Source organism: Aspergillus alliaceus (genome assembly GCF_009176365.1).
Source record: "Aspergillus alliaceus strain CBS 536.65 unplaced genomic scaffold BDW43scaffold_14, whole genome shotgun sequence".
In the NCBI taxonomy this organism is placed as follows: Eukaryota; Fungi; Ascomycota; class Eurotiomycetes; order Eurotiales; family Aspergillaceae; genus Aspergillus; species Aspergillus alliaceus.
Window position 1 is genome coordinate 124,860 of NW_022474697.1, and position 26,641 is coordinate 151,500.

Below are 26,641 nucleotides of genomic sequence, written 5' to 3' on the forward strand. Positions count from 1 at the left end.
TGCTCCAACTGCTGGAGGGATGCCTCAATATCAACTTTGGGGTCTTTCTTCCATTGGGTAATCCTCTGGACCAATATAACTGTATCATACTCAGTTGTACACTTATACTGACTTATCAGGTATTTCCAGACTGTCCCTGAGCTTTTTAGATCTTGAACTGATATCCTATTCTCTTGTTAGATATTTCTCTTGATATAGTATCTGGTGGTTGTATCCTAGAAAACCCACAATGGTTCCTCAAGTAGTTTCTTCAGCTCTTCTGGCTTATCCTGCCTGCTAAGAGTCTGCTCTACTACCTTCCAAACTCCTTGTATCTCACAGAATTCCCGTATATCTGATTTCCATGTCTGAACGTTCTGCTTTGTTAGGTTTGGTATATCAAACTGTACCAACTTTATCGGTTTTGCCTCCTTAGGCTCGGGAATAGAAGTTGCCATCCTGACTGCCAATTCTCTTCGGAGTTACTCACTAGGATCTCCGGTCACTTTAACTGTCTCGTCCGTCTCGGCCGCCTCGTTTACGGTTGCCTTGTCTGTCTCAGTTGGCTCGGGTGCCTCCGGCGTCTCCGGCAGGTCTTCTTGGTTGTCGGCCTCAAATACCCCTGGCACTACACTTGGCTCTCGGGTATTCTCTCGGCTCGATATATATCTCCCTGTCCTAGGGTCTCACTCACGCGGCATCCGACCTATTCAGCTTTCAAGATATAGTGGTTCGATAGCCTGATCAGGGGTAGATAGGCAGGTTGTACGGGCCTGGCCATCTTCAACAAGATTGAGGATCAACACGCTGCGTACAGCTTCAACTCTGCTGGATTGGGCAAGGTAGTTGGCCTTACGCAATTCCCTGAGGTGCTAGGCCTGTTGGTTAGACACGACGTAGCAGCCCGGGCTCATAACCTATGTTGTGATCTCAGGGGAAAGATGGGCAGGATGAGGCTGTATCAGCTACACGTACGTAGCCTACTGAGGACCGGATGCCATTCTGATAGGTGCTCAATTCTATGGACGACTATATCAACTATCTTGAGAGCTTCTTCTTCTCTTTTTCAACTACTAATGGGTGAAGCCTTCAGGGGCTGAAGGAGTGGGTGATCCGGCCAAGCCGCTAGGCGATCACGTGTCTCCTATAGATTCATATCATAGGGGTTATAAGGAGTTCCCCCCCCAGATGAGGTCTTGAATATGTGAGCTCCATTCTATTGGCTGGGGGACACGCAGAATTAATAAAGAATATCCTGAAATCCCTATTTCTACTATATCTTATACCCTAAAAATGGAGCGTGTTCGGGATAATAATAAAAGTCTTCAATAACCTGGCTAAAAGAGCAAGCTTACTGAGAAACACTGGGATCATATATATGATCGAATTCATACAAATCCTTATATTATGTACAAGACTCTTATCAATAAAATTGATGAAGCTGTATTAAAGTGTTCTATTCAGAACCTTATTCAAGAATGGGGCAAGTGTAAATGGAGACAAAAATATAGGCCAGAGATTAAGTCAGAACATGTAGTTAAGTATCTTATCTAGACCCGAGATTATAAATTCTTTATATCTGAGGACTGGACTCACGTCAAATAGAGTAATGATATACAGTAGAACAAAATATTAGTAAATGCCTGATCTGGATATAGCTTAGGCCTCAGGAATAGCTTCAGCAACATGATATTTATCTTGTACACTGTGGTAAAGAAGTTAAGCAGATGTTCTGGGCTGCTTTTAGAGAGTAGACTAGAACTGGCCATGTTTCTCTAGATAGTAATCTCTATTTAGCTAGAGAGAGCGGCATAGATTAGTTTATTACTGGTTTATATCAAGTCTTTCTACCAGAGATTATTCGCCCTGGAAATATCTATATGCATGACAATGTCTCTGTCCACATGTCCTATATTGTATGTAATATATTAAGAGATATAGGCATTCAGGTTATGGTATAACCGCCTTATTTGCCTGATCTTAATTCTATCAAGAATCTATGGGCTTTAATAAAAGAGGAGATATATAAGCTTTATCCTGAGCTAGAACATGCTGATAATACTGAGTTAACACATCAGCTCCTTATACAGACAGCTAAGGAGGCCTGGCAGGCTATAGAACAGAGAATTCTAGTACGCCTATCCCAAACCATGCCTCACCGTGTAAAGGCTGTCATTGAGGCCCAGGGCTGGTATACTAAATATTAGGATAGGAATTCATGAAGTTTCTGCCTTGCAGAATACTCCTAGTTTGATAGGCGGTCCCTAAATCGACCGCTAACCTTAAGCGGGTGTTCCAAATTTCAATTACCTCCCACTGTACAATACAGCTTCAAAGCACTTATCATATTTTCTTCGTTATTTTTTGTCATAATGGATTCTAAGCATTCTATCGTTGACGTGGACGAGCATTTTGATTCGCATCTAGATATCGACCTAGATCTTGAGGTAGTTCAGTACTTAATAAGCGAATTTTAATTGATTACTAAGTACTTTGATATAGATACCAGCAATTCCCATTCCACTTACAAGCGCTAAAGGCCCTTGTCTTACAGCACTGGATTTTGAATATATTGATGATCTACCAGAGAATCCGAGTAGCCATATACAAGGATATGCGTATGTTGTTTCTTCGAGAGGACGATCGCAAACGGATATGGAGCAAATTGTACAAGAGTTACGTGCTTGTTGAGCACTTTCGCACTGGTTACTAACTACTTATAGTTACTATCGGTCAAAAGCTAATTTGTTCAAAAGAGGACATGCCTGTATTGATCAGCTTCCTACATGTAAGCCAGTTTTCAAGAGATATAGACAAATGGTTAGTTTAAATACTTTATAAGCGATTCTTAAGTGCTTTCTAACTGCTCTAGAATGTTCATGGCGAACATACACCCTATATTGGCTGTATAAATGAATCCTATGATGTTCTGACAAAACATCATAGAGGAGCAATTCAAGGTCATACAGTCATTGACCTACAATTTCTTGAGGGCCTCTTTAATAAAGGAATTATGCCAGCAGTTGAAGAATGTGGTGTTTTTGAATCTCTCTCTTCCCGACGAAAATATTGTGGTAAGTGCTTGTCAACTATTTAATAACTGGATATTAACTACTTAAAAGATCGAGATCATCCTCAAGGATCAGGCCGATTAAAGCATACACCCTGCGACGTTATTTTTAATGCGTTAGTACCTGTGGACATAAATCAATGTCCGTATGTATTATTTACACCACATGGTGTACATAAACATCCACCACCGCCCCCAACTAAACCACCAGAATGGATCTTACAAGCAGTAAAAAGAATTATTCAAGATATACGCGATCCAAGTTTAAAGACCTGGTAAGTACTTGATAACTGGTTCCAAAGCATTTATTAATTAGTTATTTAGCACAATTTCTTCGAAGTCCACAACTAGAGACGTTTTGTCAACAATATAATGCTTCTACACTAGCAGAGATCCACTCTAGCTTTTGCAATAAAGATAGGATTGCAACAATCATTCAGAAGCAACGTCTCCTTTCATATCCCAGTGGTCAGGATATTAATGGTGTTATCTTTCTTCAACATGTCGATCCATATATAAAGGTAAGTGGTTTAAAGGTACTTATAAACCAGTTTACAAGGGCTTATTAAATATCTAGGACTATATACAAGAGAAATACCAGGATTCCCAGAGCACTATGGTTCTATGTGGCTTTAAAGAACAGATTCATCTTTTATCTCAACTCTCTTCCTTTGAGATTGGCATGTCTTATAAGCGAATTCGATCTAAAAATATGAATGAGGTGCTTTTTACTACCTTTTTACCAGATCAATGTAAATGTAAGTACTAAACAGATATTTATATGTCAATTTCTAACTACTTCTTAGTCATCACTTTACTACGTGCATTTACCAGTGAAGATTCCACCGAGGGTTATTATTTACTCTTTAAACGAGTTTTTAATCTTGTTCAAAGAGTCTCTCAACAGCCAGTTCTTTTTGATCCATCCATGGATCTGGCATCCATGGAATTATTGTTGATATGGATTCTAAACAATATAAAGGTAAGTACTTGTTAACCGATTTATGAATGCTTGCTAAGTACTTAGGGCTTGGTCAATATCTTTCTGAAATTGACCTAACATGGCAATTACAGCATATAATTATATTTTGCCGAGTTCATTTTCAACGATCGATTTTAAAGATTATTGGAACTCGAAATCAAGGTTCCCCTCTTTGGAGTCGAATGATGAGTCTATTAGACTGTAAATAAGAGGCTGATTATGATGCTTTGATCGATCTGTTGATAAGTATTTAACCATGTACTAAATGCTTGATAGTTGATTGTTAACTGTTTATTAGAATATGAGGACGTCGATGTCCGAAACTGGGCAATGCAAAAGAAAAGTGCTGTTATAAAAGCAGGCTTAAATAAAGCATGCTCAAAGATTCAGCCTTATTATTTTGATAACTTAAGCAATCACATAAATTCTGTCGAACAATCCCATAAGAAATCATACGCGTCGGGTAAGTATTTAAGTTTGCTTGAAGCAATGAAAAGGTAAGTGTTTAATAACCACTTATAAAGTAATTATATCATACTAATTATAATTAGTTTGGCAAAATTGGATAAAGAGGATATTCTTCAATATTACAATTTCAGACAATCTAATACCTTTTGTTCATATCGGACATCAAATATGGAAGCCAATTATCTTCATTATATGAGTCAACAAAGTAAGTATTCTAAATAATGATTCACTACCCTAAAATTACTCATTAACTGCTTTATTAATATAGATAGTCGCAAACGCCAACGGTCCTCTTCATCTAGTATCTCTGAAACTCAAGCTGCTTTACCACGATCTCGATCATCTCAAAGAAGTGCAAGATCCTGCTTACGACCTTCTTCACATAATGGTGATAATGAGTAAGTTTTGAAGTACCTATAAAGCGCTTGACAAATGCCTAATAATCCGTTAGATCAATACAATTGTCACAGATTAAATAGCGATTCGGCCTGATGGCCATACAGGATACCCTGACCCAGGTGCATGGACAATCGGCCACCGATGAGGAACATCAGGCCATACGACGGTTTGGTTTTCATTGGGAATTCTGAAACCTTTAGGCGTGGAGCCTTCAGCTATAAATTAGCGAATCGTTAATAGTAGTAGGGGGTCAAGAATCAATCTCCAGTCTGAATAGTATCTACTGCCTGCCTTTGATCTTTCTCTCTCCTTTAGCCAACGTATCCTTACCTAGTTGACCGGTCTGCTACCCTGAATAGTAGATACTCTTGACAATATTATAATAATAGTGGATATGTAAATTTTACTCTTAGCCGAGCGGCTTAGAATGGCAATACATATATATAATAATTACTAACTAGTTTTAACTATTTATTGACTACTTGCGAAATCATTTATTAATTACTTATTGATCCCCTTCTGGCAAGCTAACTACAGAGTAGAGCTTTATACAAATTTCATTATTCTTAAAGCGCTTCTGAACTACATGTCAACTAATTATCAACTACTTCTTCTGAAGCTTCTTCCTTAGGAGTCCTCACTAGCGCCTTGCCTTTATTTGCAGGGTCAGGTTAAATATCACCACAACCAAAAAAATAGAAAGTGATCATGTTTATTCACTTCCTTGCAGGAATCGTTGCGATTACCACAAAAGCTGCAAGGAACCCGGTACCCCATTTCGCCAACCTTCTTGCGCATGTTCGTGAACCTAAGTATTTGGTAAGCGGTTATAAAATAGTTACTAAGGAGTTAAATCTACTTACTGTACCATCTTTCTTTACTGGAAGAGAAGGAAGACCTGCTTCAACTGACGCAGTACCAGCATCTCCAGAGGTACTTGCTTCACCAGGATCTTTTAGTGCAGCAGCAGAGAATAGCCCTTTGTACCACTCTAAATGGTTGTTAATCAGTTAAGAACAGCATAACAAGAGCTCTCCATAATAGATCTTGATTGAGCCGTCTTCGTTCTAAGCAGTTGGTAAGTGCTTAGCAAGTAGTTAGAGAGTAGTTAAGTAACTGAGAACTTACCTCTTCGTAGGGGGTAGCTCCAGGGACTGTTAGCCACGTCACATAAGTACAAGTTATACCATTTCTAAATCAATCAATCAATGAGATTTTTATTTTTTAACTGATTATTGGTTGATCAGAAACCAATAATGACTTACAACAGTAGCAAGGGTAGCCATGGTGGTGTTTGTGGTTGGTAAAAGGTTTGAAAGATGTGTTGCGTGTTGAAAAAAATTTTTATAAAGAATTATATGTGGATTACATACGGCTTATGAAAGCTATTTTCGACTCGTGCGTGGAAAAGGACGACCCTGACGCATCTGCAACCACCCTTTGGCTATTGCTCTATCGGCGAAAGCCAGGCTCCTTTTGATTAAGCTTCTTATCAAGTTTACCACCACTGGAAGGATTTGTATGCGGGCGGAAACTCGTGTTCTGATCCGTCTGTGAAGGTGTTGATCAAGCTGAGGGAGAAGCCTTTGTAATGGGGAGTTCCAGAAAAGCAATAGTATCTTACTCCTGACTGGCTTTGATCCTCTAGAATGCTGTCTATCAACTTGAATTTATATAGAGGTGTCTCTTTCAAACCATGTTTACTTATCTTCCTGTCTCAATCGAGTGGCACTTTTGCGCAAGAGCTATCTTGCACAAACTGTCCTAAAGCTAGATGTTGTTTTCACCGGTGGGTAGTTGACTCCTAATGTTATTTAAACCCTATACATAAAAATTTCTTCGTTAATTCTGCGCTTCATTCCAACGTAAACCTCATTAACCTCAATAATTCAATTAATTCAAGCCGGCCATAGCATATATCCTTTTGTAAGAAAGAAAAAAAAGTTGGATCTAGTCTAGAGACTGGAAAGGGCAGCTGGTGGGAAAAGGGGGAATCTATCGAGATTACGCGGCCTGCTTGGCCTCCTGAGACTCCGGACCAGGAGCGGGCTCGACGCCTGTCGTCACCTCAGGGTCCTCCGTCTTCTCAGCAGCAGAGGCAATGTTAGTGGCAATAGCATCGTCCTTCTTCTTCTCCCACTTGGCGGGCTTGACCCACTCGGCCTCACGCCAGGGGCCAGCGTCAGAATTGTCGCAGCCGCCCTCACATTCGCAAGTACCGCCGAACTCCTTAGGCAAGTTCTCAGCGGGGACCTGCTTAAGCAACTCGGTCTTATACCCAGAACCCAAAACATGGATCTTTTCAACAGTAACAGGATCAAGCCAGCCCTTAACGACATTCCAGACAGTAGAGAAGCCCCAGGGGGCATTAATCATGTAAAGTTTGCCTAGACGCTCAGGGTAGTAGTTTTGAGAGACTACTGAAACCTGGCGGACATAGGAGTAAACCGATGGCACCTTAGTAAGCGTAACGCCCTTGAGGTCCATAATGGTACAGCAGGTCTCAACGAGGGAGCCAGCCTTGCGGGAGCAGGCCGGAAGGCGAGGATCTGCGACGCGTTCGTACTCCACGGCTAAGTTGGTAAGCATACGCTCGGAGGTGGTGATCTTATACATGGCAGTGAGGTCAATGCCACCGAGAGTCTCGACATAAAGCGGACGGCCATCCTCGTAAAATGTTAGTCATTAGTCAAGTGTAAACGGAGCTCCCCGGCCCAAACCTTATCTGTCTTATGGTAGAACTGCCTATAGTACTTAGCAACCTGGGGCTTTTCAGGGTAGTCCCAAATGGGGACGACCTCGTCTAGCTTAGTCTCCTTTCGCCACTTCTCGCAGTCAATGAACCTATAAGCGGTCAGCGACCCATTTCTTCTCAATATATCTATCTATAAACTAGAACCCCCTTGTCTTACATCTGCTTGGCCAGATTAACATCAAACTTGCGTGCACGGAGGAATCGCAACTATCGTCCCACCACCTATTAGCCAGTGCACCTCATGTAGCCCACGTTGCCCCCTTCACCGATACTCCAATTGGCATACCATTGTCAGGGTGTCTAGGCGATCCGTATACCCCTCGGCCTCCAGCATCATTCGCAACTGATGAACCTTGGCAATCTGCTGCTCGGTCAAGTGCCCGGCATGCCCATCTTGCGGCATGACCGCCGTATAAGGGAAATCGTAGTTATCGTATTTAGGATTCAGATCCATGGTAGGGTAGAGAAGGCGAAGGGGCGAATGATACTAGTTTTCCGAAGTTTAGGAATGAAGAAAGAAGAAAGAGAAAGACGAAAGGTTTCAGCTACAGGAGTTGGTAGAATCACCAAATGCGCTAATAATTAAAACAGGCTGGCTGGTTTATACAGTCACATGACAACAGTACGGCGGACCAAGTAAATGAAATCATGGTATAACCACAACCTCAAAAAGCACCAGTCATATAGTAGGGTATATACCTATACATACCGCCTTCAGGTAAACTGATTACAATGTCTTCTTTACCTAACAGATATATCTTTCGTCTACTGATCTCATTATACGAGTAAACTTAATACGGAATACTCCTACTCGATATCTCTATAGAGCTGGCTGAAGGCGGTAAGCAGTATGGCCAATAAAAGCGCCTACCTGGTTAGTTAAAATACTCCCCTCATTCAGCTCGCGTGCGGGGTTTGACGGCCTTCTTATCACGGGGAGGGGGCCCACATCTATGTACTAGCCACGTGAGGAAAACATTGCCCCGTATCTACCTTAGGAAGTTGATTTGGTCAATCTGAACTTGATCGGGACATACTTGCCATTTTTGGCTACTTATCTGCTTGGTGGCTAGTATTTCTTTGGAAGTCATTCTAAAAGTCTATGCTGACGGTCACATATCTAGTCAAGGTGCTTAGGCTAGGAGCAAAACAAGCTATTGCAATCCGTATAATCACAGCAAACGGAGAATACAACGGCCAAGTCCTGCTGGGCTCCAAGGTTTTGGACAGTATTGCTGCCAGCTAGAAACCACATTAGGTATAAAAGTATCAATTGTAATGTGCTTCAATCGATTGAGGCGGGTGGGTCGTGTGTGACAGTGTAGACTTTAAGTTGTAGAGAGCCCTGCTGCAACAAGTGAGAAGAGCGCCCAAAATGTATTGGAACCATGCCAAAACAGTTCGGTTTTTGACCTATCAACACCCTCTTCATACCTGTGCTGTCAAGGCGGCAGGAGAAATCCACAAAAGCGGCGAGTGGAGACGTCCACGAGTATTACGCCACTAGCGGACCCCAATTGGTTTCTTTCTTTAGCAACAGCCGCAGTGGAGTCAGAGATCGGCCACAGGCGAGGCTTTGCATTGCGACGCCCTGTCTGAAGATCAACAACCCACAGACCTTCGCTCGTTGGGCATTCTTTTCTGCTTTTCTTCCTTGTTTCGCATCTTTTCTTCTTCTTCTTCTTCTTTTTTTTTTTTTTTCCCTGTTTACTTCCATTCATCTTCTTTCTTGCTGGTTCAAGGGATACAAATTTATATGAGACTACCATCTTCTCGTGTGTTGGCAATTGATCGACCCGAGGTGGATCTCCGTTTTGTTTATCATATTGACAACCCATATATTACATCTCCAAACCAAACAATAGATTAGTTGATATCATTTCTCGATTATTTACCACTTGATCCAAGCGCATCGCCATCCACCCTCCACAAACAGATATCAACATGCGATCCAGATCCGTGAAACCATCAGTATACCCCGCAATACCTTTCCATGCCATCCGCGCTGTAGGCTCAATCTCCACCCTGGTCGTGGGTATCATCCTAGCCGTCTTCATCTATAACCTCCATAAAGACGGCTTCAAGCTACCCTGGGCTTTCCTAGTCGTAAGTCTCGCTTCTAGCCACAGAACCGGAGACGTGGTATAGTTTACTAACCCAAATACACAACCAGCTCCTTATCACCGCTATCCTCTCCCTCCTCAACTACATCCTAACCACAGTCACCCACTGCCTCCATGGTCTCTCACCCCAACTATCTCTCGTATCAAATACGATCTGCCTCCTCCTCTGGCTCATCTCCCTCGGCCTCCTGAGCTGGAGCATGTCTCAAACGATCCTGACCACCTGCAATGCCACCTACTGGGCAACACCCACCGGTATCATGGTCTGCCGGATCTACAAGGCCCTGTTTGCCTTCACAGTTCTCGGCACTATCTCGTACATCGCCGCGATCGCTCTGGATGTTATTGTTCGCAGACGCCAGACTCGTCTGGGCGAGTACGACCCCATGGCTAGTAACCCGGGCTTGAACGATTACAAGATGCACGATCGCAATAGTAGTGTGCTGTCCGGAGCCATTGGTCCTTATGGTGGAGCTGACGAGCAACATCCCGCCTTTCGCTCGAATCATCAGACGGATTATGCCTACAGCGATAATCCGGCCCCGGATAATTATTCCGCTCAGACGATGCCCCCGCCTGTATATGGTGCTAGTTCCACGCTTGAACAGCAACATGGTGGTGAGGTGCAGGGTTTTTATCAGCCGACGCCTACTCGGCCGCGGGTTCAGTTCAGTGCTTACGGGCATGATGGGTATGCCCAGCCGTCGGAGCAGACTCATTATGATCCTGCGGCGTATAGATAAACATCGCGAGGTGTACGCTTCCGATACAGATCTAACGGGGCAATCACTGGGAGCTGTACAGTACTGGGGGCTGGCTGTCTGTTTAAAACTGGCCTAGTAATATGTCGATTATACTGGACTCAATCTGATGTGAGACGATCTTGCATTGAAGGGTATATACTTATTTTTTGCCAGGGCGTAATAGGTGCATAATTTTCATCAAAGATATTGTTTTCTTGTCCGCCTTAGATATTGTGATTATGAATCATGTCGAATTTGATTTTTCAGGATCCTTTCACCAAATATTGTATCTTGGAGAGAAGTAACTATATACTTAACCAGAATTGCTCACAGGGACATGATTAATGCCGAGAAGGCCAAGACCACGCCCATATTTTGCCGGAGGTGTAAATAGCAATGGCTGGAGGGAGATGATAATAAATTGTATTAAATTCAGGATATAGAAGGGAAAGAACAGTATGGGAACTGATATTCAGTAGCCAATCCAACGTTAAGATTAAAATATGTTTACATGATGACCTCGTTAGCGACGTCCTAGACAAGTGGTTAGCTACCTTATGGTATAATGAAGGGATGGCGAGACACATACACGCTTGAGTTCCTTGTATGGCAGACATACACAGTTTTGCACTCGCACTTCGTCGCCAACGGCACACTCCTTACCCAAGATTGTGATGCTCTGCACTTTGATGCCGTGCTTCACGATGCTGGTGGAGTGGGTTCCATTCGCAATAGGGGTGCCTTCGACACGAGCCCAGGCACCTACCCGACTGCTCCATCCGATGATCGAGTGCATGACGCAAGCGTCATGTTTGATCTCTGCATCTTCGAGCACAATTGAATCCTTGACACGGGCGCCTGCACCTACAACTACACGGGGGCCAATCGAGACATTGGGCCCCAGCTTCGCCGTGGGGTCCACGGATGCGGAGGGGTGAATGTAGACTGGAGGAACAATGGTCGCGGAGGGAGGGGTAAGTTCGTCAGATTGGGCTTGGAAGGCCTTCTGAAGGTACAGAGCGTTGGCGGGGACAGCTGAACCGGCAGTCTTGATTTGGCGCCAGAAGTCCTTTGTTTCGTGAACGAAAAAGCGGTTGCTGTCTGCAAGGTCGGACAGGATGTCCTGCTCCAGGCGAAGGACTTCGCTCTTTTCCGAGTCCTCATCAGCGGCAACGAAGGACGACTCTAGGTTCTCAGATGACGGGTAGGATACTAGACGGGGTCTGGTAGTGCGGCGTTTGATGGCACTGCGAATGGACGGGAAAATACACTCGGTAGCGAAGAGATATACACCACAGTTGATAAGGTTGGAGATATGCGATTCGGGCTTCTCAACATAGTGGAGCACTCGCTTGGTATGCGAATCGGAAACTATGCATCCAAAGTTGGTGGCGGCATCGTTGCCCACCCTGGTTCCAAGAATGACAGCCTCGGCATCCTTCTCCTCAAACAGCCTCAACATTTCCCCCAGCGGGAAAGAGCAACAGACGTCGGCGTTGAGCACGAAGATGCGCTCTGGCTTGCCCTTGAGAATGGCATCACGGAAGTGATAGAGACCGCCAGCGGTGCCTAGAGATGTGTATTCGCGCAAGTACTGAATGCGGAAATGAGGGAACTCCTTGGCGGAGTCCTTGATAAAGTCGCGGAAGACCGTTTCGTCATAATAGCCAACTAGGAACACATCCCGGATATCGGAAATCTTCGCGAGCGCTTTAAGGCCGTGGTAGATAATAGGGTGTCCGGCAACTTCGAAAAGAGGCTAGCGACAGATCACTCGTTAGCACATGCTCCGAGATTATTCAGGGGTCGTGAAGGATCTCCAAGTACGGAGGGGCCACTAACCTTAGGCACATCAAGGGACAGAGGCCTGAAACGGGTTCCTCTGGACGGACCACCGACCTATAATTAATCCATGTCAGTTGTAACTATTTAGCGACCAGTTTCCTGTCGCACGTACCAAGATGATAGCCTTGGTGGAGGCCACGTTGGTATGTTCCCGCACTGGTACTTGAAGCATTGGGAAAACAACGGGTGGGTGGGGAAGTAGTGGGTATCAAAATATGAGTTTAGTGAGGTCGCAATGGGCGAGGCAGTGGGAATAACAAGTGATAATAAGTATGTAGAGAAAGAGGTGAGTAGCGGTAAGGGTGCAGCAAAAAGTTTTTTGTTCCAACCCGGTCTGGAACTGTCTTGGGCCTGAATGCTAAAGAGGCGTCAGGAGAGAGCCTAAAAGCGGATATTCCATAAATAACCCCCAAGCCGGGCAGTAACACTCACCGCTTTCGTCCGGTGATTAAGTAGCTAGCTTCCTTTTTCGGAAATGAGCCCTTACTTGGGTCCTTAGCATCTGATATTGTACAGAAGATGATACTCTCATAAATTTCAATTTTAGTAGCCCGTATCTCCAACCATATATTCCACAAATTACAGCCTTTGACGTAATAGACAAGAGACCTGACATATCTCCCCAGAAGCATTCTCAGAAATTCCAATTTCCATCTCAGCAACATAAGGTCAAAAAGGATGTTGGGTCGGATGTTCTAGCTAGCTCACCGACAGGCTCTCTAACCTATATCCAACTGAACACCATGGAGATGTTTCTCCGGAGTTGGGGATTTGAAGGCCACAGGAAAAGTGAAGGGGTATTCTTCGTCCTCTTTCTTGACAGTCGAAAGCCACTGCTGCGCTTGGGTGACCTTCTTGTGCTCTTTCAGAAGATATTGGCGGCGACGCTGACGCTCAGGGTCTGGAGCCATGAGCTCCTGGCATCGCTCGAGTGACATACCATTTTCTTCTGATATCCCTAGCTCCTTCTCGATGACCGCGACTAGTTCCTCCCGGCACTTTGAAAAAAGCTTGGTATGAATGCCCTGACAGGTAGAATCGACGAATCGTGAACTAGCTACCTCGTAATAGCCTCTAGTAGACTAGATAAGTCAGTTTCTGTACGCAATACTAATAATGACAATAAACTTACGGCCATCATCTTAACTTCTTGGGTAAACTTGTCGGGCCCGAGCTCATTAACAGTCAGCTTCTTCAGCTCAGTTTCCCATCGCGGGTCTCCTTCTGAAAACTTTCCCTGTAGTTCAAGGTAGCTGTTGGCCCTAGCCAGGTGGCGCCGAGCCGTCAGAAATTGAAGCGCGGACTTGGCAGCATTTTCTAGCTGTGTGGTAGCCATTGTGAACGGTTTGTGACACTCAATATTGTAGTTTTCGAGTGCGTACTGGGTATGCGTATCTTGAAGCTCCCCGAGATACTTCTCTATTATTCTCTTCAGCTCCCTGTAGAGGGTGGTCTGATGGTACTGAGAGAATACTTCCCTGAGCTGCTTCAGTAGCATTTCTTTCACTAGATGATGGGTAGCTTTCAGAAATACGAGCATAGGCCCATCCCAATGCTGTACACTCAATTTTCTTAGCGTCTCTAAGGCCTTGGGATCAGCCTGGTCCGGAATTCCGGCACGGCATGAGTCCTCATTGATCTCACGTATGCTTTCCCAGGTGAACGTTCGGATAGGGTCGACAAACTTCTCGAAGTGATTTGTACAATATCCAAAGTGTTTAGGCTTTGGCGTTTGCTCATCGGGAGGGATACTGGGTGACTTGCGCTTCATTGGTTGCGGTGCCGATGTCATTTCGCAGTCCGAGTCTCCATCCAGTTGAACTGGAAACGAAGTTCGATCACAGGGTGATAGAAGTGACACTGTGGGGCGCGTTTTGAGTAATGCTGATCTGAAGTCCTGCGCTATATGTCCCCAAATCTTCAAAAGGGGGTAATCAGAAGTCCCTCCATCAAAATTCGCGCGGATCCTGTCACCCAGGTCGTGAAGCAGTTTGCACAAGATGTACAGGACATTCGCGGCAGGTGGGTCGGGAAGTTGTTCAAGCTCTTCATTAATACGAGCTGCCTTTGCGTCAATTTGCTCGATGATCCTCGGCAGGCAACCTTGTATCTGCTCTAGTAGGAGATATGAAAGTGCGGATTGAAGACAATATGTGCCGAATCTATCTTTATAGAGAAGGAGCTCATCATTTGACCAAGGAGCTGAAGCAAAGAAGTTAAGTTCTTCCTCTCGGGCTTTCGAATGTTCGACTCCTGGGTCTGGGTTATTGCGAACAACGTAGTAACCATATCCAAGTTTAAATTTGTCACCCTCTAAGATTTGTACCCATTGTGAGTACGATTCGCCTGATTGTATCCGGTCAGGCTTTGTCAGAACACCTAAGGTGCGTTGGGGAGCACCGCGCACGTTTCGCATGATGCGTGCAGCGCTAGAGTTTGTAGCATCATCTGTCATGGGCAGAGTCAATAAGATGATGCAATTTGGGTGTGAGATATATTCTCTGACGAGGTTTTCTATGAGCGAGATAAGGTATTTTTCATCGTCCAATTCGGCCTGGCTAATGACGCCAGGAAGATCATAGAAAGACAAGTTCGGGAACTCAGGGGCTGAGATGTCTAAGCGCACCACATTAGGCGAAAACTTGACTTGACAATGTGTACTGGTGCCTGTGTTCTCCCCTGGAATATATTCCCTGGAAGGTTGCCCTGGATTGAGGATAGCTATCTGGGCCCATTTAATGGCTTCCTGAACCTGATTTCGGTCGGACAGCGTGACAAAATGCTCGTCTTCTTGGTCTTGTACGATCCACGGGCCAAGTGGCTGAGATTTTCTGGTTACTTTGAACTTTCGCGAGCCATCGTACATGTACTTCCTTGAAAGAAAAATCTGACAGGCCCAAGGCTGGCCAGGCTCACTCTCAGAGAGGTTAATTTCCATCGGGCACCTTGTACAGGTGCCAGCGCTTCTGGGAACCTTGATCTCGGACATGCCTTCGATGAGCGAACTCTTGCCTGTACTTTGGTCTCCAATAACGCAGATCTTTGGCAGAGCAATCTTGTTATCTTCTATGCCGATATGACGGAGGTCTTGTATCTTTCTGACCAAGGCCTTCATATCGCGGCCGATGACCTTGATCGCCTCGTTTTCTGGAGACCCGGTCATGTTGAACGGGGTGACTTGGACAGTAGCTAGTACAACCATTAGATTGAAAATAAACATAGAAGAAAAGTGGATATATACCGTCTGTTATAGAGTAGCTAGGAGTTTCCAGATGTGACATTGTCGACGCCTCTAGAGGCTTCTGTGCGCATTAGGAAATGAAGATGGAGATGATGGTAAAGTGTAAAGTAACACTGGAATCGACTCGGAAGGAAATAGAGGAGAGGGATGGGTAAATGGTAAGAAGTGAATGAATCATGAAGCAAATCTGAGATAAAGTGAATGATTTTGTACGATTTTGCTGTTGAAACACTGGCTAAGTGAAAACCATCGTAGGGTAATCAAAGTCAAGGATAGGTCAACAGGGACAGAAGAGCTGATTTATTTTGTAGATTTTTTTTTTGAATTGGTAGGATCCCAAACTTGTGGTATAGCAATTTTATGCTAGTTTCAATACTTTTCTATCTCTCTCTCTTTCTTTTTTTATTTCATCCTGGTGTTGTATCCTTACTTTCTAGTTAGTGACTTGCTTCCGTTTACAAATGTTTCTTGGGACTGTGGGGAAAGCTAGTTATACCTGAAAGCAGACACCTTTTCAAAGCAACAATACCTGGACTTTCCGTGATCGAATTTTTTTTATGGGTTGAAATGAAATAATGTTGTCAGGCGATTGTAATAGAGATCTGACTGTAGCCATGTTCAAGCTGATTACTTTTTAACACCCTAATTAAGCAATAATAATCTATCTCCATGTCATTTTCTTCTTCGGCCGTAGATTCTTAGTGTTCTAGTAAGTAAAGAAACACACTGATGGTTATATCGAGATGTATTGCTTAGTTAGACTTGAGATAACTGAGCAGAACAGAAAGATAAGCTATAGTGCACAAGATATGGGGCTCTTATGCTATGTCAATTACATGACTTCTGCTTCGCCGTCTCATTTTCTTATATTATTTTTTCACCATTTCTAAATATTTTTTTGTATACTTTCATCTATCTTCCCTCTATCTATGGAGGGGCAAAGGAAACCCCACCTCGATGCCCTAAGCCCTAAACCCCAAACAAAAGGGAACTCATCAAAAGGACTTTTGTTCTAATCTGCAAGGTGCAATTTAGACTATTATAATGGGGTCGATGTGGAAAACGGAGTCTTGCATGTAGATATTATTGTAAGGAAGTATAGCCAGGCAGAGAACTTGAACTCTTATGAGTCATAAGAATTGTAAGGACATAAATAAATGTTATTGATCGTGGGGTAATGAATGACCCAATAAAAAAAGTTGTGACTCCCGCCCAAAATTCTTTGGCTCGCCCACCGAACCTCCGCCGTATCTTTTATCCTCACTTGTCTTCCAGAGCATCATTAGGAAGATCTTAGACTCATTATGTCGGAACCTAATGCAGTTAAGGAGGTTGAGGCCTCCATGGCCAACCTCCTTCTTGATGAAGTCACCGGCGAGAAGGTTTCCAAGTCCGAATTGAAGCGCCGCCAGAAGCTCCGCGAGAAGGAAGCTAAGAAGAAGGAGAAGGAGGCTGCTGCCCCTCCCAAGGCCGAGAAGAAGACTTCGGCCGAGGATGAGGAGGCTAACCTGACTCCCAACGTAGGTTCATTCTAATTCCATATTAGGTTATTGCAGAGTAGCCCGTCGAATTCATAAGTGCTAACTTTCCTCTTCATAGCAATACTTCGAAATCCGAAGCAAGAGAATCAACAAGCTGCGCGAGACCAAGCAACCCGACCCCTACCCTCACAAGTTCCAAGTCACGGATGACCTCCGCAAGTTCCTCCAGGAGTACGATGGTCTTGCCAAGGGTGAACAGAAGCCCGACACCACCGTCCGCATTGCCGGTAGAATTTACACCAAGCGTTCGTCGGGTGCCAAGTTGATCTTCTACGATATCCGCGCTGAGGGTGTCAAGGTACAGGTTGTGTGCCAGGCCCAGAACGCTTCCGGTAGTGTCTCCTTCGAGGCTCAGCATGAGCATCTCCGGAGAGGTGATATCGTCGGTATCGTCGGTTTTCCTGGCCGCAGTAATCCCAAGAACCGCCCCGACGGTGAGCTGTCCATTTTCGCTTCCGAAGTCGTGCTTCTGGCCCCTTGTCTGCACGCTATTCCCTCCGAGCACTATGGTTTCCAGGATAAGGAGCAGCGCTTCCGTCAGCGTTACCTTGACTTGATTATGAACGACCGTTCGCGCAACGTTTTTGTTACCCGCGCTAAGATGGTTTCCTATATCCGCAACTTCTTCGACACCCGCGACTTTGTCGAGGTCGAAACCCCCATGATGAATGCCATCGCCGGTGGTGCTACCGCCAAGCCCTTCGTTACTCACCACAACGATCTCGACATGAATCTGTTCATGCGTGTGGCTCCTGAGCTTTACCTGAAGATGCTCATTGTCGGAGGTCTCGAGCGTGTGTACGAAATGGGTCGTCAGTTCCGTAACGAAGGCATTGACCTCACCCACAACCCCGAATTCACGACCTGCGAGTTCTACTGGGCTTACGCCGATGTTTACGATGTCATGAACCTGACAGAAGAGCTGGTCTCTGGCCTTGTCAAACACGTCACCGGTGGTTATGAAACCACTTTCCATACCCAGTCTGGCGAGGAATACCATGTCAACTGGAAGGCCCCCTGGCGCCGCGTGGAGATGATCCCCGCCCTCGAGGAGGCCACTGGCGAGAAGTTCCCCTCGGGTGACCAGCTGCACACCGCGGAGGCTGGTGAGTTCCTCAAGAAGGTGTTGGCTAAGACTGGCGTCGAGTGCTCACCCCCCTTGACCAACGCCCGTATGCTCGACAAGCTCGTTGGTGAGTTCATCGAGGAGACTTGCGTCAACCCCACCTTCATCACTGGCCACCCCCAGATGATGTCCCCTCTTGCCAAGTACCACCGCCAGAACGTAGGTCTCTGCGAGCGTTTCGAGGCCTTCGTCTGCAAGAAGGAGATCGTTAACGCCTACACTGAGTTGAACGACCCCTTCGATCAGCGTCTCCGTTTCGAGGAGCAGGCCCGCCAGAAGGACCAGGGTGATGACGAGGCTCAGCTCATTGACGAGAACTTCTGTACCAGCTTGGAATACGGTCTGCCCCCCACTGGTGGTTGGGGTATGGGTATTGACCGTCTGGTCATGTTCCTCACCGACAACTACAGCATCAAGGAGGTCCTTGCCTTCCCCTTCATGAAGGAGGACAAGACCGCGGCGGAGACCAAGACCGCCGCCGAGGTGGTTGGTATTGAGCCCCAGTCTGAGGAAGGAATTCGTAAGTTTTCTCTCTGCTTGAAAATTCATCTCTATCCCTGACAGATAACTAACATCGCTTTTTAGCCCACAAATAAACTTATGAAGTAACTCCACGGGATGATGGTTTATTGACGACTTATTGTGCTGCATGTTTAATTCGATGTCAATGAAGGGATGCATAAGATGAAGATAAAACATTATGCCGAGACAGATCATACATCTAGCTTTGACTGCATTCAGAATCAAAAATAGGGTATGATAAAGTCGAATGTTTAAATCTTGTAGATTCCCGGTGACGTAGGCTGAAATAGATTTAGTAACTTTATTAAGGACCAACTACCTTGATATACACGAGACTTACCTACAGATCCATCTAATACTGAACAAGACTGGAAAGAATCTTCACCAAATCACTCTGCTTCATAAAGCTATATTCTTGCTCTTTGTTTCAAAAAAATAAAAATAAAAGAAAATAAAAATAAAAGAAAAGAAAAGAAAAGAAAAGAAGGAAGGAAGAAATAAGAGAAATCCCATCAATCTGGTCCATCGAACCCATTATGAGATTCCAACAAACCAGCCCGATATAGCTCTAACCTATTCGTCTGTATACCGTCTTAAAAGGTACCATGTTTATCAGAAGAGCCTTTTTATGAAAATAACAAATGAAATTTCTTCAATGATGAAATGGCATCATCCCTTCGATCTCCAATCTCATTAATTCAGTGCCTCAGAAAAAGGTAAACAAAGGAAAATTCACTGATTCCTTTTGATCAGATTCTATCTGAACAAAATCGACCCTACAACCAGCGCCGAGTGATAAAAGATTACGAATATTAACGATAATCTCTATGTACTTAATATAATTGTCTATGTTTATTTGAATCATATCTATCTTGTAGATATACTCTAAACTATAGTAGAAGAACCCCGAGGGTTGTGAAAGAGTTGAGACAACCCAGACGCACCCAGTGAATTCCCAGCACAATAGTATACAAGAACTCACGGGGTTTTTCATCTGAAGCAAAACATTTCTGCTCATGCTACGTCCTGTACACCTCAGACACTCGCTTAGATCTATCCTTTACCTTCCTCTCTCTCTTTTTACCCCCACACTGTGTATCTAAAGGTCTTATCCATGCTGCTATTTATTTTTTCATAACCATAATCTGGCTTCTTTAGTTCATATCAATCAGCTAGCTACACTTTCTTCGCTTCAAGCGGCTCCTAGTCTTGCTTTTCTGTTTTGCCTGTGGGTTGGTTTGCTTTCATTCATCCTAGGTTTTCGAGACAGAACTGACGAGTGATTCGAGCTCACTGTCTTAGTGAGAGACTCCTCGATCAACATGGCAGATAGAGACGAGAGACTTGAAGATAGCGACCCTTTCAGACAGCTCCGCTATCTGCCACTTCCTTACTCAGATCGGTACCACACGGACGATCCAGATATCCTCCAGCCCCAGCCCGTCAGGCCTAGCGCTGGTCCAGCGTATCTGGTGAGTTCATTCTTTTCTTTCCATTAATAAGTGTAGTTCACACTCCGTTCGTGAGAATTGTAATGAGCTGACAGCACGATTAGGGGGGTGGTCCAGACCCCTACAGGGCGTTGGGTTCTTTCTCCGTTCGCGAGGGCCTGTTCGGACAGCGCGAGCTGAGTCCTGGAGCCCGGTACTTCGCGTTAATCGAAAACCAGCTATTTCAGAGACAGGCTCCCCGGTTCCCGTCTGGGCGAGCGTACTGGCGCTTCGGCGACCCTATCCCAGCAGGCTGGAGAGTCATGGTGACGCCTCATATGGCCAACAGTCCCCGTCCCGAACAGCATCATGTCCTGGTGCCGGACCATAACACCCCTGTGTCTTATGAGCGGCGTCGGATCCCCCTGTCTGCCCTGCTTGCTCCAGACTGCACGGTGGTCGAGCACGCCGCGATCCTGCATAGTATGAGAAATTCTGACACCCAGTTTGCTCCCATCGGAGACTCGAACACGATGTCCGGATCCTGTAGTACGGGCGAAGACGCACCTGCGGGCCCTGCTGACCCTCATGCGCAAAACCCGTCCGAAGAGGCCACCGTCCCTGAGGCCGCCGATAAGTCGGAGGACTTGGCCTCTGTGCTTACAATGGAGAAGGAGGTCGTACTGTGTGAGTTTGAAGAGTTGGCCACCCACACGGCGAAATGTGACGTTTGCAATAAGCGGAATACATCTGGAATGTCTCGCTGTCTCACCTGCGGTTGGCAGACTTGCAACCCGTGCACGATCGCCCGTGGATATTTTCGCACCCACCATGTGAACGGCAATATCCACACTGGACTTACTAGTCAGAGCGATCTGGACGCGGCCGCTGAAGAGATTTCCAAGTCGAAGAAGAAAAAGACGAGTACCCCCAAGAAGAAAGCTACCGGGTCTCAGTCTAAGGCTGCTGGAAAGCCCAAGAAAGGGCGTCCAGCTAAGAAACGAAGGACCCCGAAAAAGGCACCAAAAACGGCATCGGAATCCTCGCCTGTGGCTAAGAAATACGATGCTGATCAGGAGATTCTCGCAGAGGATCTTAACGCGCCCGAAGGTGCGTTAAACCCCGTCTGGGACTTCCATGGAAAAGACTAGTATACTGACCTTCAGATAAGACCGTAAGACTCAGAATGATCAAGATGTTTGTGACGTAGATTCTATTTTCGACGCGGACGCGACAGAGGATCTGCCGGAGGACGACCTGCTGGAGGATGAAGAGTGGACCCCTTTGAGAACGTTGAACACTCCGCTGAAACTAGGAAAGCTGTATAGCCAGGCCATCCAGCAGGCCCACCGAGGACGCGAGGATTTGCACCAGAAGGCGTCTACCGAGCAGAAGGTTGAACCGATAAAGGTAGCAGACGCTGATAAGCTTGTATCCAAATCAAAAGACCCTAAGCAGACGCCAGAGAGGACTAAGGCTCAGACTTTTTGTCGGAAGCAGCCAGGAAGATGCGCTTAGTGGTGACAGTGCACCAACGCAAACCAATGATCTTCAAGGGTCAATTCACTCTGCTGGTATCTAGACCGACAACCCAGCACAGCCGCATTCCTTATGTGCCACACTTTCACTGGTCTCTCACTGTGGTTTTCTTTTTACGTGAAATGTACAGACACGACTATTCAAATGTCACATGTTTCTCGCATATGTTGCATTTGCTGTTTTCTCATTGTACGGGTATTGGAGTCCGGATTAACCGAGATGTACTGTTCTTGCTGGGATATGTCTCATCCTTTATCCGTCTGTACATCTTTCATATCAGTCCGGCGCCTGCCTTGTATGTGGTGCTTAGAGGGATCCCTTGAAGCTTGGACGGAGGATGCAGATTTAATCAGGGGCGCAATGTTCCTTTTTCCTTTCCTTCTTTTTCTCAGTTGAACAGCTGGGTTGCATAATTGAAACTTCCACTTTGCACAATCGCATATCGAGTCTTTCCGCCAGATGAAACCAAAATGTTAAAATAGTTCTAGCGACTGGCGTTCGACAGTAGCGAGGTGTTAATTACTGTAGGTATCGTCTGTTAACCGATAGCCCATGCGTCATTTACAATCTCCGACAGTTAGTGGATGGTTTCGCTTGTAGTAAGGGGCGAGTAATGTTAGTAAACGGAAGGCGTAAGGAAAAAGTGGTCATCGTCCAAGACGCAATGAATGATTAACTATTGTACAATGTATAAGTAGAGATTTATAACACACATAAGAATGATCCAAACATTCGTTAGTTTAACATAGCAGCAAAACCGGATGGCTAGGCCAGTCACAACCTATCCCATCCTCAGCCGATGGTCAATCAATCAACTCATAGCTTAAGAGGGCCATGGGAAGCTGCACCGGAGACCGCCTGGCCACGGGCCTTTACTGCCATTTGCAGTAGCTTGGCAGTCCTTGACGGGTGCCAGACCCGGCTTCCCAGGACTAGGACCCAGGTCAGAAGGAACACGCTTCCCGCTTGATGGGCGGAGGCAAGAGGAAGGGGAACAAGGTAGAGTAGTGTAGCGATACCCAGACCAACTTGGCAGCATGCAAAAGCAACAACTCCGTGAACACCCTTCTTAGCAGCAGGTGGAAGAAGTCTCTTCATGGTAGGGGACCGACGAGTGTAGGCCAACAAAGCCATAATGCAGGTGAAGGTAGTTGTAGCCAGGATACGATGATCCAGTTGAACAAGAGAGGGGTTCTCGAGGATATTTCTCCACCACAAGTCAGATCTATCCTCGTGCCGCGAATACCTTGCATCGAAGAGCTCTGACTTGGGAGGAGCCAGCCCGTTGCCCATATAGGGGAATTCGTTATAGATGAGACCAGCATCCAGGCCAGCAACCAGAGCGCCAGACATGGCTGTCACAAAAACGAGAGCAGCCAAACCAGCAACAGAACGACGGAAGATTTTGAGTTTGGGGTCGCGGAGCGAGTCCAACAGCTTAATACCAGCCTCAGGATCAGCAAGCAGGCGGTGTGAGCGCAGGATAGCGAGACCATTCCAAAGCATTGCGACATAGCAGAAAAATGCAGCTCCAAGGTGTGCTGTCAGGCGGTACTGGCTCACTCGAGGGTGGCTGCCTGGCGCAAAGAGATCATCCTTGAGTCCGGACTTGACCATCCACCAGCCAATAAAACCTTGGAAGCCAATCAAACCAGCAATACCAGCAAGTCGCAATGACATTGACTTGCTAACCTTTTTCCTTGCGACGAAATAGACAGCCGGAAGCACGAACGACAGGCCGACGAAACGACCCCAAAGACGGTGAATCCATTCCATGTAGTAGATCGATTTGAATTCGGAAAGGGTCATGTGCGGGTTCAATAGTTGAAACTCGGGGGAAGCGCGATATTTCGCAAACTCAGACTCCCAGTCTTCTGCGTTCATAGGGGGAAGAGATCCGGTAACGGGGCGCCATTCAGTGATACTCAGGCTATACCAATTGGTTGTTAATCTCTCGCATAGAGGCTTCTTGTAGGATGTAAGGAGACGTACCCAGATTCTGTCAATCGAGTGAGTCCACCAAAAACTACAATACCAAAGACGCTCGCTGCACTGCCTAGCAGCCAGTAAGCCACCGTCTTGTCGCTAACCTTAGGCCAACTAGACTTCGGTTTAGAAGCTCCCTCCTCAAAAGCGTTCGATACTGCTGAGCCAGAAGCCGGCCTTCTGAAGGCATTCGGGAGTGCCTTTTTAGCTCTTGCGAATGAATTGATTGAATTGAGCTTGCTGGTGTTCTGAGTAAAGGGCGACGCAGCGAAATTCATGCGGAAAGCGGATTTGGTCACATAGTTTTGGCTCTGCCCTAGACATTGACGACAGGTGAAGAATTCCTTGGAAAGCCTGGTAGTAAAACTCCGCATTCGGGATACGGAGCTCCCCAAGGACACCATGGTGAGTGATATGGCAACAATTGATGTTTGGAGAAAATGTTCGGACCTTGCGACACAAATAATTGCGGGAAGTTGCGGACGGACGAGAGCCCGAGACTCCGAGCGGCGCGCACCAATCATGGTGGCATGATTTCATGCTCCGTTAACTTCGCGTTCTTGATGTGTCCTTTAGATCCTCACGGTGGTTGTTCCATTTTTAAATTAAACTGACCTTTTGCACCCCCGGATTAGCCATCCTTAAGATATACAGTTTGCCAGCAACTTTATTAACCAAAGAGGCTGTGTACGAAGATGTACGTACCCATTGGAAACTATGATGAATGGAACCGGTTCTCTTAATACACATCTTTACCTAGGATTGTATAAAAAGAACAAATGCCGCTCCTACTGCGCATATCTGATTTAAAGCAGAGTACAGCAGGGAATGCCAAATGTCCTGTCGCGACTGAGTTGAACAAAGTATGTACTAGTATATTTGGTGTCCTGAGGCACCAATAAGATACGTGCCAATCCAGGTTTAGCGCAGTCAGCTCCAACCATCTCTTGCAATGGAATCGTCAACAGACACAACAGCTTCAAGCTCGTTCTTTGCTCGCCCCCAAAGGACATTTCAGCTATACCTAGGAAGATGTCATATGCTGTGGAAACCAAGAAGCGCAAGTTTCATCGAGTTCTCGAATCATTGACCAAACCTTCGAATGCCGAATCCTTAGCCCAACCAACCCCCGCGGCAACAAGAACAACAGGTACAACAAAAGAATGTATCCCCACAGATAAAAAGGCTCGCCTGAGTGATCGGAAGGATGGGCCTGATATTGTGTCTGTGCGGAAAACAATCTTGAAAGTCGCTCGTCCTAGCTCTCGAGACTCATTAGTATCGTCCTCACGGCCGAGTTACGTACCTTGGGACCGCGAACGCTTTTTGGAGCGATTGGAGACCTTTCGCCGAGTTGATCGATGGTCGCCGAAGCCATCGGCAATAAATGAATTGGAATGGGCGAAGCGTGGCTGGATCTGTACGGATGTGTCGCGAGTCGCGTGCGTGGGAGGCTGTGGCGGTTCCGTTGTCGTCAAATTACCAGATGAGCTTGATGAGTTGGATGGATACGATAGCGAGAAGGTCCAAGAAAGAAGAGAAGTTCGTAAGTTGGGATCACATTGTCGAAATTTGACAACATAAACGCAATTTGGGCTAATCCACGCATAGGTGCTAAACTCGTAGAGGAATATGCGAGTCTTCTAGTTCAAGGGCATGGTGAAAATTGCCCCTGGAGAAATAAGGGCTCCGATGGTTTGTTTTCACGAAACAACTTGCCTAAATCTAGCTGACTGTCCTAATAGTTACGATCCACCGGTTGGCCCTGTCCAACCCTGAGGCGGCAATTTCAGGTCTCCGGATACGTTATTTGAACATCGTTAAGATGGCTGATCAGCTGCCATCCCAGGAAGTAATTCAAACGCCTGAGTCATTCGACATCGAAACTTTAATTAGGATATTGCCGGATGATTTCGAGGGGACCAAAGTGTGCACCGAGACCACGGAGCCACAGAGCCCTCAGCGCGTCGACGGGACTCAAGACACAAACCCCCAAAGTCCGCCTTCGAAGGAAATAACGATTAACAGGGCGGCTTTTGCGCTTGCCTTCTTTGGGTGGGACTCTGTTGCGGATGGTGCAGCAGGCCTGGCAGGCTGTGGTGCATGCTTCCGGCGTCTGGGACTCTGGATGTACAAACCGAAGGACAACGGAGATATATCTGTTTACGATGCACTAGATGTTGCTACCGAGCACATGGAATACTGCCCATGGATTAATGGGAAGGCTCAAAGCGGGACGGGAAAGCAATCTGAGAAGTCGGCCGAGTTGCGTAGTGGATGGGAGCTTTTGGCCCAAGCGCTCAAAGTAAAGCATCGACGGAGTATTAGATCCACAGCGTCTAGTGATAGTCGCGCTGTCTCTGAATCGCCCTCTGCGGATGGGCTGGTGTTTGACGAAGCAAACAATGAAGCCAAGAAGGCCAGTGACCGCGAATGGTGGGCAAAGCTTCGACGAATGAGACAAGTATTGAACGTCAAGTCCCCGAAGAAACCCACTGCGCCATGATTTTGTTCTGCAATCTTCCTTGTGTCTCTTTAGGTATGCGAGCGTGGCGTTCAAGGCATTGGTTACGGTTTTAATGTTTATTTGTACAATACCTCAACGTACCATAAAGCGAGCTGCTCAATTGCATCTTTTAAAACAGTTCTGCCTTACAGAGTATATTGTTAGTCTCGGATAAGTAAAGCGAAAATTAAAAAGTTGGTGGTTACACCATTCGGCCTGTCTCGCCTTGATCTCATCCACAGTCCACTACATGATAGATCTTTCAGCGACTCAGCTTCGTCATACTTAATCATAAAATTTTGACAGCCCTAGTTCGGTGTTGAGTATGTCACCTAGTATGGGAGCGAGCGTAATGTCACCTATTCTGCAACAGTTATCAGAAACTT

The 26,641-nt window shown here is 45.8% G+C and overlaps 10 protein-coding genes across 10 annotated transcripts; 5 read left to right on the forward strand and 5 right to left on the reverse strand.

Annotated features, from left to right (window-relative positions):
- Positions 1-5,640: 5,640 nt before the first annotated feature.
- BDW43DRAFT_309717 (uncharacterized protein) lies at positions 5,641-6,184 on the reverse strand (the record flags this gene model as incomplete). Its single annotated transcript, XM_032046761.1, has 4 exons — positions 5,641-5,706; positions 5,762-5,889; positions 6,027-6,090; positions 6,164-6,184. 4 exons carry the CDS (start codon positions 6,182-6,184, stop codon positions 5,641-5,643), a joined length of 279 nt encoding a protein of 92 aa, XP_031901715.1.
- A 429-nt stretch (positions 6,185-6,613) lies between these two features.
- On the reverse strand, positions 6,614-8,197 carry BDW43DRAFT_271696 (SEC14 family lipid-binding protein). Its single transcript, XM_032041464.1, has 4 exons — positions 7,940-8,197; positions 7,811-7,860; positions 7,619-7,742; positions 6,614-7,565 (listed from the first exon to the last, which is right to left on the reverse strand). The coding sequence occupies exons 1-4, from the start codon at positions 8,105-8,107 to the stop codon at positions 6,903-6,905; spliced, it is 1,005 nt and encodes a 334-aa protein (XP_031901716.1). The 5' UTR covers positions 8,108-8,197; the 3' UTR covers positions 6,614-6,902.
- Positions 8,198-9,505: 1,308 nt separating this feature from the next.
- On the forward strand, positions 9,506-10,823 carry BDW43DRAFT_45479 (uncharacterized protein). Its single transcript, XM_032050083.1, has 2 exons — positions 9,506-9,759; positions 9,827-10,823. The coding sequence occupies exons 1-2, from the start codon at positions 9,598-9,600 to the stop codon at positions 10,517-10,519; spliced, it is 855 nt and encodes a 284-aa protein (XP_031901717.1). The 5' UTR covers positions 9,506-9,597; the 3' UTR covers positions 10,520-10,823.
- On the reverse strand, positions 10,782-12,705 carry BDW43DRAFT_271700 (mannose-1-phosphate guanylyltransferase). Its single transcript, XM_032041465.1, has 4 exons — positions 12,477-12,705; positions 12,362-12,418; positions 11,109-12,278; positions 10,782-11,053 (listed from the first exon to the last, which is right to left on the reverse strand). The coding sequence occupies exons 1-4, from the start codon at positions 12,534-12,536 to the stop codon at positions 11,027-11,029; spliced, it is 1,314 nt and encodes a 437-aa protein (XP_031901718.1). The 5' UTR covers positions 12,537-12,705; the 3' UTR covers positions 10,782-11,026.
- A 378-nt stretch (positions 12,706-13,083) lies between these two features.
- On the reverse strand, positions 13,084-15,645 carry BDW43DRAFT_318579 (putative dynamin GTPase; the record flags this gene model as incomplete). The annotated part of the gene is made up of 4 exons (XM_032048728.1): positions 13,084-13,446; positions 13,497-14,729; positions 14,991-15,553; positions 15,606-15,645. 4 exons carry the CDS (start codon positions 15,643-15,645, stop codon positions 13,084-13,086), a joined length of 2,199 nt encoding a protein of 732 aa, XP_031901719.1.
- Positions 15,646-16,386: 741 nt separating this feature from the next.
- BDW43DRAFT_45485 (uncharacterized protein) lies at positions 16,387-16,633 on the forward strand. Its single transcript, XM_032050084.1, has one exon. It carries the CDS (start codon positions 16,426-16,428, stop codon positions 16,576-16,578), a length of 153 nt encoding a protein of 50 aa, XP_031901720.1. The 5' UTR covers positions 16,387-16,425; the 3' UTR covers positions 16,579-16,633.
- A 177-nt stretch (positions 16,634-16,810) lies between these two features.
- BDW43DRAFT_271702 (lysine--tRNA ligase KRS1) lies at positions 16,811-19,125 on the forward strand. The gene is made up of 3 exons (XM_032041466.1): positions 16,811-17,125; positions 17,205-18,792; positions 18,858-19,125. Exons 1-3 carry the CDS (start codon positions 16,910-16,912, stop codon positions 18,866-18,868), a joined length of 1,815 nt encoding a protein of 604 aa, XP_031901721.1. The 5' UTR covers positions 16,811-16,909; the 3' UTR covers positions 18,869-19,125.
- A 991-nt stretch (positions 19,126-20,116) lies between these two features.
- On the forward strand, positions 20,117-21,742 carry BDW43DRAFT_309723 (uncharacterized protein; the record flags this gene model as incomplete). The annotated part of the gene is made up of 3 exons (XM_032046762.1): positions 20,117-20,266; positions 20,350-21,334; positions 21,396-21,742. The coding sequence occupies 3 exons, from the start codon at positions 20,117-20,119 to the stop codon at positions 21,740-21,742; spliced, it is 1,482 nt and encodes a 493-aa protein (XP_031901722.1).
- A 668-nt stretch (positions 21,743-22,410) lies between these two features.
- On the reverse strand, positions 22,411-24,282 carry cox15 (cytochrome c oxidase assembly protein cox15). Its single transcript, XM_032041467.1, has 2 exons — positions 23,756-24,282; positions 22,411-23,693 (listed from the first exon to the last, which is right to left on the reverse strand). The coding sequence occupies exons 1-2, from the start codon at positions 24,271-24,273 to the stop codon at positions 22,580-22,582; spliced, it is 1,632 nt and encodes a 543-aa protein (XP_031901723.1). The 5' UTR covers positions 24,274-24,282; the 3' UTR covers positions 22,411-22,579.
- Positions 24,283-24,357: 75 nt separating this feature from the next.
- Positions 24,358-26,497, forward strand: BDW43DRAFT_271707 (uncharacterized protein). Its single transcript, XM_032041468.1, has 5 exons — positions 24,358-24,446; positions 24,510-25,295; positions 25,361-25,444; positions 25,495-26,396; positions 26,462-26,497. The coding sequence occupies exons 2-4, from the start codon at positions 24,782-24,784 to the stop codon at positions 26,253-26,255; spliced, it is 1,359 nt and encodes a 452-aa protein (XP_031901724.1). The 5' UTR covers positions 24,358-24,446; positions 24,510-24,781; the 3' UTR covers positions 26,256-26,396; positions 26,462-26,497.
- Positions 26,498-26,641: the final 144 nt, after the last annotated feature.

What these genes read in the sequence shown, in the direction of transcription:
- BDW43DRAFT_45479 (XM_032050083.1), top strand. Translation starts at nt 9,598, where the DNA reads ATGCGATCCAGATCCGTGAAACCATCAGTATACCCCGCAATACCTTTC. An exon ending in TACCCTGGGCTTTCCTAGTC is followed by an intron (nt 9,760 to 9,826) that starts GTAAGTCTCGCT and finishes ATACACAACCAG; the next exon opens with CTCCTTATCACCGCTATCCT.
- BDW43DRAFT_271702 (XM_032041466.1), top strand. Translation starts at nt 16,910, where the DNA reads ATGTCGGAACCTAATGCAGTTAAGGAGGTTGAGGCCTCCATGGCCAAC. An exon ending in AGGCTAACCTGACTCCCAAC is followed by an intron (nt 17,126 to 17,204) that starts GTAGGTTCATTC and finishes TCCTCTTCATAG; the next exon opens with CAATACTTCGAAATCCGAAG.
- BDW43DRAFT_45485 (XM_032050084.1), top strand. Translation starts at nt 16,426, where the DNA reads ATGCTATGTCAATTACATGACTTCTGCTTCGCCGTCTCATTTTCTTAT.
- cox15 (XM_032041467.1), bottom strand. Translation starts at nt 24,273, where the DNA reads ATGATTGGTGCGCGCCGCTCGGAGTCTCGGGCTCTCGTCCGTCCGCAA. An exon ending in ACTCGATTGACAGAATCTGG is followed by an intron (nt 23,694 to 23,755) that starts GTACGTCTCCTT and finishes CAATTGGTATAG; the next exon opens with CCTGAGTATCACTGAATGGC.
- BDW43DRAFT_271707 (XM_032041468.1), top strand. Translation starts at nt 24,782, where the DNA reads ATGTCATATGCTGTGGAAACCAAGAAGCGCAAGTTTCATCGAGTTCTC. An exon ending in CCAAGAAAGAAGAGAAGTTC is followed by an intron (nt 25,296 to 25,360) that starts GTAAGTTGGGAT and finishes ATCCACGCATAG; the next exon opens with GTGCTAAACTCGTAGAGGAA. An exon ending in GAGAAATAAGGGCTCCGATG is followed by an intron (nt 25,445 to 25,494) that starts GTTTGTTTTCAC and finishes CTGTCCTAATAG; the next exon opens with TTACGATCCACCGGTTGGCC.
- BDW43DRAFT_271700 (XM_032041465.1), bottom strand. Translation starts at nt 12,536, where the DNA reads ATGCTTCAAGTACCAGTGCGGGAACATACCAACGTGGCCTCCACCAAG. An exon ending in TGTCCCTTGATGTGCCTAAG is followed by an intron (nt 12,279 to 12,361) that starts GTTAGTGGCCCC and finishes ATCTGTCGCTAG; the next exon opens with CCTCTTTTCGAAGTTGCCGG. An exon ending in CATACAAGGAACTCAAGCGT is followed by an intron (nt 11,054 to 11,108) that starts GTATGTGTCTCG and finishes CCACTTGTCTAG; the next exon opens with GACGTCGCTAACGAGGTCAT.
- BDW43DRAFT_271696 (XM_032041464.1), bottom strand. Translation starts at nt 8,107, where the DNA reads ATGGATCTGAATCCTAAATACGATAACTACGATTTCCCTTATACGGCG. An exon ending in GTTAATCTGGCCAAGCAGAT is followed by an intron (nt 7,743 to 7,810) that starts GTAAGACAAGGG and finishes GACCGCTTATAG; the next exon opens with GTTCATTGACTGCGAGAAGT. An exon ending in TCTACCATAAGACAGATAAG is followed by an intron (nt 7,566 to 7,618) that starts GTTTGGGCCGGG and finishes ACATTTTACGAG; the next exon opens with GATGGCCGTCCGCTTTATGT.